General features: G+C 34.9%; 1 protein-coding gene across 14 annotated transcripts in view; it reads left to right on the forward strand.

Moving 5' to 3' along the window:
- DNM3 (dynamin 3) overlaps positions 1–10,764 on the forward strand; it is a 608,953-nt gene that overhangs the window by 313,617 nt on the left and 284,572 nt on the right. For 10 of the 14 annotated variants that reach the window (XM_077156971.1, XM_077156974.1, XM_077156973.1 and 7 more), the window contains one exon: positions 2,667–2,780. In XM_077156971.1, the coding sequence (XP_077013086.1) occupies positions 2,667–2,780 (114 nt within the window). Of the gene's footprint in view, positions 1–2,666; positions 2,781–3,539; positions 3,983–4,011; positions 10,650–10,764 lie in introns of those variants that run through there. The other 4 variants (XR_013174092.1, XR_013174093.1, XM_077156982.1 and 1 more) reach the window with 4 other exon arrangements.

Raw genomic sequence — 10,764 nt, forward strand, 5'->3', positions numbered from 1 at the left:
TAGGATCATGTCATCTGCAAACAGTAAAAGTTTCATTTCTTCCTTTTCAGTTTGAATGCCTTTATTTTGTTTTCTTACCTAACTGCTCTAGCTAGAACTTCTAGCACAATGTTCAATAACAATGGTGACAGTGGCATGCATGTCTTGTTCCAGATCTTGGAAGGAAAGCTTTCAGCTTTCCACCATTGAATATTGTGTTAGCAGTGGGTTTTTCATATAGGCCCTTTAGACATATGATAGATCTTAGTATACGTTTGTTGAACTAACTTCACAGGTCTCCTTAATGGAGCTAACCTATTTGACCAGTGGGTGAAACAGTGATCTACTTTTTGTACTTTTTGGGGTATCAGGAAGACTTCCTTTCTACTCAGAGATATCAAATAAAATGAAATAATCAGTATATTTTCATTTAATTGTAGGATTGATATGCTATTTAGAAGCCCTGATAGGATGGCTAATGATAGTAATATGAAAAAATTTAGTCAATTCCTTCTTACTAACAATTAAATAACATCGTTTGCTCTAAATAAATGAAGTTTTGATTCTATATATATATATATACACACATTTTCAATCTCTAGTAAGTGTTAGAATGATCTTGGAAATGTGTTAAAGTGTAGCTCTCTTTGCTCGTGTGTATAAATTCTGATTCGCTTAGACTGGGAGGTACGGCAGAAATCTGTATTTTAGAAAGCACCCCAGTGGTAATGATACAATTGCTAAAATCATACTTTGAGAAACTCTGAAGTTAAGGATAAGAGGAAGGGGTAATTGTGAACAAATTGAACTGCTGTAGTCTGTACCTGAGTGGATTCTATACAGTGTCTCTAAAAGCCATATAGCATTAAAAGGAGACAGGCATCTGGGAGATATGGGAATGAAGATTTGAGGAATGGGTTAGTTAGGTTCAGGTGTCAACTTGGCCAGATGATGATGCCCCATTGTTCTGTTGCTGTGGACTTAAATTGTCAGCATGTGAAATTTGTCTATGACTGATTACATCTGCAGTCAGCTAAGGCAAATGCCTTCCACAGTGAGTGATGTTTAATTTAATTAGTTGGAAGCTTAAAAGAGAGAGAGGTCAGAAGAGAGCTCAGCAATTCAGTATACCTGACCTCAGCAGTCAGAGCTCAGACCCAGACACTTGGAGTTGCAGAAAGGACTCACTCAGGGGAAAGCCATTTAAACCCAGAAGTGAAGCTGGGAGGGAAGCTTGGCAGACGTCCACCGTATGCCTTCCCATGTGACAGAGAAAGCCAGAGGAAAGCCAGCTGCCTTTTCTCTGAAGAACTATAAATTTGTAACTAAATAAATCCCCTTGTTAAAAGCTGATCTATCTCTGGTGTGTTGCATTCTGGCAGCTTTAGCAAACTAAAACAAGGAGTGTGGAGAGAAGCTTGGAAGATCAATAATGGTAACCTTGGCTTGTTGTACAATTTTCTCTAGATTGGCCTTCCTCCTTCATTTGAAGATTTGGTGACAATATAAAAATGAAATCTGATTATTAGAGCATCACATCTTCCTTTAGGATTTGATATTCGTTATTCATTCGATAAATACTTTTTAAAATTTTTGTGATCTCTAGGATAGATATGATTTAGATATAGAATGATTTTTGTCATTTAAGATACATAGTTCCATATATTTCCAGTTCTATATCATAAAAAAATTATCTCTGTAAAAGAGATGGTAAACTATGCCATATGAAAAGCAATTTATTTCCTAACAACTGTGAGAAAAAATACATTTCATTTATATGCCACTTAGAAATTTCTGTCAAAGCCATAATGAATTTTTTTTTTTTTTTTTTACATGGCCAGGCGCTGGGAATTGAACCCAAGTCTCTGGCATGGCAGGCGAGAACTCTGCCTGCTGAGCCACCATGGCCCACCCTATAATGTGTTTTTTGTTTTTTTTAATTTGGTGCATGACCTGGCTCTCCCATATAAAAGGCAAGCATTCTACCAGTGAACCACCTGTGTGCCATAAACTCTAATGTTTTAAAATGAAGATGTTTAGAGATTTTATAAAGAGACTACATGTTTTGTGGCATGGCAAATAACTAGAATTACATGGAGAAATCAAGGCCATTTAAAAGCTCCAAACTTTTAATTTTAGCTTATTGTTTCAGCTTTCTCCCTCATCCAACCCTTTTCAAAGCTGTTAACAAGGAACTCGTTGGTTGGATTGTTTTTCTTTTCACCATTTGTGACCAGTCTCTGGTGGAAATCCTATGAGATGCAAACCAGGCAAACAGATGGACCAGTAGGTTGTTAGGGGAGAAGAGGCAGTGGACATGGAGAATCTATTGTTCATCCAGTCAGCTAAATAAATATGTTTTAATTGTAGCATCAGTGCCATAAATAGGCCTGGCACAAACCTATTCTTCTGCCTCATTTCATTCCTGTCTATTTTAGTCACTCTGCTTTTGTCAACCATGTAAGTCCCTGATTTTGATTTCATCTATGATAGCAGAGACTCTCCTCTGACCATCTGCACTTTTGAAAGATAAATTATCTTGAATAACTTAATAGAAGTTGAGCTTTGAGGAAGCAATGCTGTTCATATTGCAATTGTATCTTGTTTTAACTTCGCTTAGTCCAAGACATGTGCTTTTAATTGGCTTCTGTTAAATGAAATGTCTGCCAATTTCTGCTCTTTTGTAGGTGATTCGCAAGGGGTGGCTAACCATCAGCAACATTGGCATCATGAAAGGAGGCTCTAAGGGATACTGGTTCGTCCTTACTGCTGAAAGCCTGTCTTGGTATAAGGATGACGAGGTAAGCTGCAGAATGTAACAGGAGTTTTCTTATGAAAGTGTTTATAATTTTAAATTAATTGCTATTTATGTGATATACAAACTTGAGTCATCAGTGGTTCTCTTTCAGTATGATTTAGCTGGGGTGTTTATTGAAGAAGCACTATTTTTTCCTCATAGATATTTAGTTTTACCAATATTCCCCTCACTTTTCCTTTCCTGTTATTTCTTTTGTGTAGTCATCATGTTTGTTTATCTGAAGAAATAGAGTTAGGGAAAGAAAGTTGGAAACCTTCTTTCTTTAAAATATTGTCAAGATACTTGTACAGTAAAGAAATTTTCATTAAATAATGTGCTGAGAAGGCCTAAGGCAGTAAAACATTTTAAAAATGAAATTAATAATAATGAATAAAGCAATGAATAAAACAATAACACTTTTTGGAATTGTTGCTGTGACATTTGCCTCAAATGACAGGCCTTTGAAAATGTCCAAATCACTGTTCTTCAAGTGAATCCCAGAAAAGTGTTTATACAGATTTTGTTCTTTGAGAATTTGATATCTATCTAAAGTATGACTTACGATCATTATGGTGTTCTGGTTCATGTTAGATGTTAATAATTTTGGTCCTGTGACTTACTGTTCATTTAGAGCTGATACCTATAAAAGTGCAAAAATATGTTCTATCAGGCTTACAGAGCCAAGAAAATGCTATAAAAGTGATATCACTAAATTTGGGAGGGCATGGATGGGAATTAGATTAAATTTTTGGAATTTTAATAGCTCTGGTCTGACCTGAGAAGTTTTTGATGCTAATAATGGAGCTAAGAATATTTCCATGATAACAGAACTACTTACAGGTGAGATTGTCTCAATTTTATTTGGCTATAAAGGATATGTGTTTCAGGGCTAAATGCCCTTCCTATCTTGGCTCTATATCTTTTGAAAGAATTATAAATTACCTTTGTCAGTTCTAGGAGGAAATTTCATGTTGTATAGTTCTTTCCATTTCCTAAGTGCTTTTTGTAGAATAGTGTGTCGATTGTACATGCTGTAAATATTGGATAATTGGTTGATTGCCACTTAAATCTCTGCAGTGAAAGAAATCAAATTTTTTATATTGATGTCAAAAGAAATTTCTATTTAAAAGCTTATATTTAAATTTTTGTGTCATCTATTTCACTGTCCTCAGTCAGAAGTGGAATTGATCACTGTTAAGAGTCTGAGAATTTGCAATGGCTTCTTTCTTATACAGGCCATTTAGATATCTCTATTATTCTGTGGGAAGCTCTAGTATTTAAACACCTTAACTTCAGGAGCTCTGAGATGCTTCCTTAGACAATGAATCAGTAAGTACATTATATTCTTTGGTATTCAGTTGCTCTGAGAGGTCTTCTCTTAGATATATTGTTTCCAAGGACTCAGAAGATCATTTATACATTTAAATATATATCAGTCACATGGGTCTTTCCCAGTTATATTAAGGACAGCAAAATATTTTACTGAGGAATCATAATAAGAATTAACACATTTAATCAATACCACAACCTTAAGTCTAGGTACCATTATTATTCCCATTTTTCAGAAGAAGAAACTAAAAATCCTAATTTGAAAAGTCATTTCTACACGATTCACTTTCTCTTATTTAGAGCATTTAGTGTTGGCGGGGATAAGTTACTGCCCAAGGTCGTAGAGCTGGTTTGTGACAAAGCAGGAATTTGAACCCAGGCTTTCTGGCTCCAGAGCCTATGTCCTCAATCACAAAAGTTGGTAAGGATCCCCGAGATGCCTCGACTTGTCCAAGTCAGTTTGATCCCACAGAGGATTTATTAAGACGGTTTCCACCATCTTAGCACCTGTCTCTGGATTTTAGCATCAGGTGTCTGAAGACTCTGGGGCAACAACTGCAGTTTGGAGTATGACTTGAGCATTCTCTTGTCTGATTCTCTGGGTATTGAAGTAGGCTGATTTGAAAGACATAGCTACCTGTTGAGAAGGAAGAAGCCCAAGAGCCTGGTGAGCTCATATACTCCTCTCCTCTTTAGACTCAGGATAATTTTTTTACAAAATCACTGCTGCTGAAGCTTATTCACAAGAGCTTGGTTACATCTGAAAGAAAAGAAATACACACAATTAGAATATTACTGAGTGCCAACGAATGTTTTATTAAAAGTACACATCTGGAGGGTGGTTGGAGAGAAAGAAGGTTGGAGTGATTTAGATAAAGAAACTTTAGGAAAGTTTTCTCAGTGTAGATCAGTTCGAGAAAAAGGAAAAGTGGATGAAATTGCTCCTCTTATAGAAACTGAATAATAGGCATAAACAAGTAGATAAATAATTATGTTATTTCAGACTATAAGTGCTCTAAAGAAAATAGAACAGGGCTATGAGCTAGAAATTGATGAGGGAGGGTCCTTTAAAGTGGGTGATTTGCAGGAAATAACATATGGGTAGAGAATGGACGGTTGAACTGTTTAGAAGATCTTGTTGAAGAACATTCCAGGCAGAGGAAACAATAAGGGTTTAAAAGCCTTGTGTGGAAAGAGTAGAGTTGACAAGAATGGACGAAGGGAGACCAGCTGCCATAGTCTTCCTTCTTCTATGCCATTTGGATTAAACATGTTTCTTTGGGCAGTCTGGAGAATCAAAATTCATAATCTTCCTTTGAGACAATAAACCTGTGTTCTAATTCAACTTTTGGAGCCAATTTATTGTTGAGTTGAGTGTGTATTTTTGTTCCTATGGTATCCATCTATATTCACATCAGTACCTACCCACTTTAGTAATCCAGTTACATGACAATTTGTCTTTCTTAGGCAAGCAAATGTGATGCAGCAAATATTAAGTTGTAAATTTATTCATTTATTCAGTGATAAATTTATATTCAAATTTATGGGGGTTTGTTGTATTTTTATGTATTTTGCTATCCTTCTGATTTCCTATGTAATTATGTATGTTTTCATTACAATCAAGTTGGCTTTTTAATAAATATCATATTATGTCCTAAAAGCATATACAAAGCTTTATTTAACTTATTAGAAGTTTGAAATAAATATAGATGACTTATGAAATATATTTGTGATGAACAACACAAAGCTGGCTCAAGCTGCTTTCCATGGATTACATTAATTGAACAAAAGATCTAAAAGACCTTATGCTTAGTGCAGTAGAAAGGGTATGGTGCTGAAGATATGAATTTGTTGTTACTATCTACCAGTGCTTGAGCAAATCATTTTATTTCTCTAAGCCTTGGTCTTTTCATTTATCACATGGGCACCATAGCTGACCAAACTACTCAAAATAATTTTTCAGAAATCTATGAAATCATATATTAATAAGTGCTTTTGGAAACTTTGATACCATGTGAAATGTTTATTCTTGCCATTGGAAATAAGACCCCCTCCCCATGTAATGCCATTCTGTGACTCAACTGCATTCTAATTTTCTAATTTTTGTCATTTTATGTTGTAAGATAGGATATATAGGATCAGGGAGGTGGGGGTGGGGTGGGGAACAGGTAGCAGAAAATGGTAAGGTTCAGGCAACAAGAGAACTCAGATCCCATTACTTCAGTGAGATCTTCATGATATCTCCCCTCCAGAGTATGGGGTCTCCCATACCTTACCTAAGAGTTAGAAATGATATTAAACTGTGCAGTTTTCTATCTAAGCTGGCACAGGCAATCGCATGAAAACTCTGTATAATAATTTTAAGTCAGTGTAGGTATGACTGTTATAAGCTCTCCAGAAGTTTTCCTACTTATTTCTCCATTCTGAATGGGCCTAGCTCCTCTCTCCTTGAATTATGGATAGGCTTGTGAACTCCCTCAAACATCTGCGGTTTAAGATTTTTTTTTTTTTAATTCTTTGAACCAGTGCTCTATATTAGAGTAATGTTATTCACAATGTTACTGATAGGTGAGTTAATAGAAAGGTTTCCACCTATGTTCCAGGCAATACATTTCTACATGTTATCTTCAAACAGTCTTTATAATATACTACAGTTATGGTAGACAATGTAACTGCTTGACCATATGCTATCCTGTAATAATACTCCCAGTGTGAGGCTTCTGCACCATAAGAAGAATTAGACCATTTTTCACAGAGTTAGTGAAACCACTAAGTGGATTTTCCTAAGCCTAGCCACTCTTCTAGATTGTGCTATGTACCCTAGACTCCGGAAATTTCTATGCAAATAACCCTGAGTGCATTTTCAGGGGCTACATGGATCTCTTGGATTTATCCTCCAAAGAGCATTCTGCAAATGTATGTATCGCTAGGCCTATAGGGTGCTCTCAGGGTAGCTGTTTGTCGGGGTGAAAACAGAGCTTGGACGTGTAGGCTTAGATATCCATATGTATACCCTTGTGATCTGAGATGGATGACTTTAGCTCCTTTGAGTTCTACCAGAACAGCTGCACAAGGATATTTGTAGTAGGGTTTCTCTACTAAGAATTTGGGGGATGAAATAAAGCAATTCAAACAACCTAAAATAGAATAAATATTGTATACTTCTTTGCATAGTAGTTTTTAGCCAGTGAACACCTCATTTGGGCAAGTCACTGGCACTTTAACCCTGTGCTGGCAGAACCAAACTCCGGGTTCTCTTTCTCTTCCCTCTTCTATCACTCCCTTCATTGTTGGCAATCCGTATTACCTCACACCAAGGTTACTTTTCACACTAGTATGCAAAGTAGTTCAGTTCTCTGCAGCATCTGGTTCAGGCTTCATTACAGGCTCGTTTTTTCATGCCCAAATTGGTCAAAACGCTCAACCAAACCAAATGGCCTTCCATTTAATAAAATACTTCCTGGGTTAGACAGTTATTGTGGGAACCAGTATAATTTTCCCTATATCTGCTTAAACTCTTGAAGGTCGGCTTTCAGTCTGAATGATGATCTTGATGATGATGATCATTATCATATTGGTTAATATTTATTGAGCTTTTATGGTCTCCAAGGCACTGACCTAAGTCAGTATTTTATTTACATTCTTCATTTTAGAGATATAAATTGAGACTCAAAAAAGAATGAATAATTTAACCAAGCTGCTGTGTGTCCATGCTGTGCTTATCTTAATTGCCTGAAAAAATTTTCACAAATATTTACTATGCACCTGTTATGTAGCAGGCGGTATCCTGGTCACTAAGGACAAAGTGGTCGGCAAGGAATTCATGGTACTTGCCCTCATGAAGTATATTTTCTAGTAGAAAAAGCACATAAATAAACAAAAATCTATCAGATACTGATTCTTAAACCCAGCAATGTATTTTATATAGTGTCTGGAATGGTGGTCACGGAGTGAGAGGACTTAAACTTGAATGGTAAGAGAAGGTCTGTGTTAACGCCTTGAGGTGGGATTGAGTCTGATGGATTTAAGGAACTGAATTAAGGCCAGTGTGTCTGAAGCAGAGAACAAAAGGAAAAATGGCATCTAAAGGATTTTTATTTTTAACTTAAGAATGATGGAAAGCCTTTGAAATTTTTAAGTCACATGATAAGATTTGAATATTTAAAAGATCCCGTTGGTTGCTTGGTGGAGAATGGGTTGAAGGACTGCAAAACTGGATTGGAGAGTTGTCAGTATTTCTGTGGTATAAGTAAGAGATGATGGTAGCTTAGGCTGGGGTGGGTTGATGGAAGATGATAGAATTTAATGGATTTAAGAGATTTTTCAGAAGGTGAAAATTAACATGCAACTCATTGCACTTACTAAATATTGCTTGAAGGTATAATTTCCTGCTAAACTGTAAGCCTCTTGAGTCCAGGAGGCATTGCCTTGTTCTCTGTTCTACCACTAGTGGACACAGCACTGATTGGAAGTTTTAAGTAAATATTGTTTAGGTGAAAGTATGATTGAGCAAATAAATGAATAAGTGTACCATACGAATTCATCAGGTTCTGGTGTCTCGAGTAACTAAACTAAATTGTTAAATTAAAGAGTGAAATTGCCATTAGAAGTAGATCAACTTATAATTGATGGTTAGTGGATTTTTTTCCTCCTCTTATTATATAAATGTAACTTCCTGGATTAGAAATCATTAAAGTACAAAATGAAATCCACAACTGTTATTTTCACACATTATAAGATATTTTACACAGTTTTTGGGAGGGATTTAGAAAAGGACAAGGTAGGTGGGATAAAATAGAAACTGTCACTTTGAAAGGATTTTCGTTCTAGATAATTTTATATTGATACTTTAAAATCAGATTTGGAAAAAAGTTATGGCCTTTTCTTGAAATATGTCTATAATATGAATTTTAGAATAATAGTATTCTCTGAGTCAAGGAGAAAGGAGCCTTATTTTCCTTGGTATCAATGAGAAATTTGCAAATCATAGTTAAAATACTTTTGAAGATGGGATTCCTATTCTTATACACAATAATAGCACATAGTCAATATTTACTCTATTTCTATAGTCCAACATAAAGATTAAACCATAATGGGATATTTATAGGAAAGTAAGGTAATGCAAATGGAAACATTTCCAATGGAAATGTACTAACCTTGCATTATTGAAGAAAATACAAAATCTACATTGAAATGAGGACAACTGTTGGACTTTTAAGAAATTACAAACCTCATTTTTGTGGATTGGAGTGTTTAGGAAACTTGTTAAGGAGATTATATATTTCTTTTATAGGGTTATTGTTAGGGTTGTTTTATTGTGTAGCTATAACAGATGACAAATGTAACTTTGGTAATAGGAAACAAAATGACAGCTGTATCCCTGGACAGCCAAAGTTCTGAATCCAAGAAGTTATAGAAATTTTCACCTCTTTCCATTTTCACTTATACTTTCAAGACTGTGCCTACTGCTAGGTCAGTATGCTGCCTGTGTTGGAGAAGAGCACAGGATCGATATAGTGATCTTTTTGTAGCTAGCTGAAGCTTGGGTATTTTCAACAAAGAAGTCCCATTAAATATTGAACTTTAATTATATTACTTAAAATACTTCACGATCATAGTTGTGTGTTCTTCATATATATAAACTATCTTATGTTTTGTTTTTAATGTTGAATTATTTCATATAAACATTTCCACATTCCGACATTACCTGAAAATTGATAATTTTGAAAAAAAATTCAGTAACTCATAAAAGCAATTACTGCTTCAAATTTATTAAAAATTATTATAGATAAATTCCATTCTCCATATGTATTATTTGTCCTACTCAAAATTTTATACTGTTACCCTCAGAGGAGTAAAATTTAAAAATGTGCCTCATCTAATTCATTAAAAAATGAAACATTGATAAAATCCTTTCAAGCATTTTTAAGAGCTAAGTAAAAAATTAAAAACCAAGATGTTAACCTCATGTTTTAAGAGGAAATTATTTGAAACTTTATCTTGGAGTGCCTCACTTGAGGATAACTCTGCTGCCCTCGTACCTTTCCCTCTGGAGTTTGGTGGAATGGAGCAGTCTCCTTATGTTCTGACTTGACTATTATATCATCCTGAGAGCTATCAAATACTATCTCGGGATTGTGTTGCAGGGTCTAATAGAATTATTCCATATATGGGCCTCTGTAGACAGCATATGTAACAGGTTACATAAATCATTTTAATCTGGGTTGTACTATGTAAATATTCTGCAAGACATTTTCATATTGTCTTCCTGTTTATAGTTTACATTTTGTGAAGTATTGTTTAGTACTCTATTTGCTCATCATGGGACTTGTATTTAAGGAAATAACCTGCATTTCACAAAATGTTTTGCAGAAGTATGTTTTAGCAGGTGACATATTTCCAAAGACCAGATTACAACCTTATTAATATTTTTATTTCAGAGTTTGCCCTGTCACCCATTTTTTTATTTTAAAAAGAAATGATAGTGTCATTTGTTTAAAATGTCATATCATAGAATATTTTTAACCTGGTGATACTCAGTCTTAAGACCAAATCTTTCATTTTAGAAGTGGAATATCTAAATGAAAATAGTTTGTTTCACTCCAAAATTTATACTTGACATATTTAATTATTAAATATGATAACAGTTTTGGATGTCT

Source organism: Tamandua tetradactyla, chromosome 4 (genome assembly GCF_023851605.1).
Source record: "Tamandua tetradactyla isolate mTamTet1 chromosome 4, mTamTet1.pri, whole genome shotgun sequence".
NCBI classification, from domain to species: domain Eukaryota; kingdom Metazoa; phylum Chordata; class Mammalia; order Pilosa; family Myrmecophagidae; genus Tamandua; species Tamandua tetradactyla.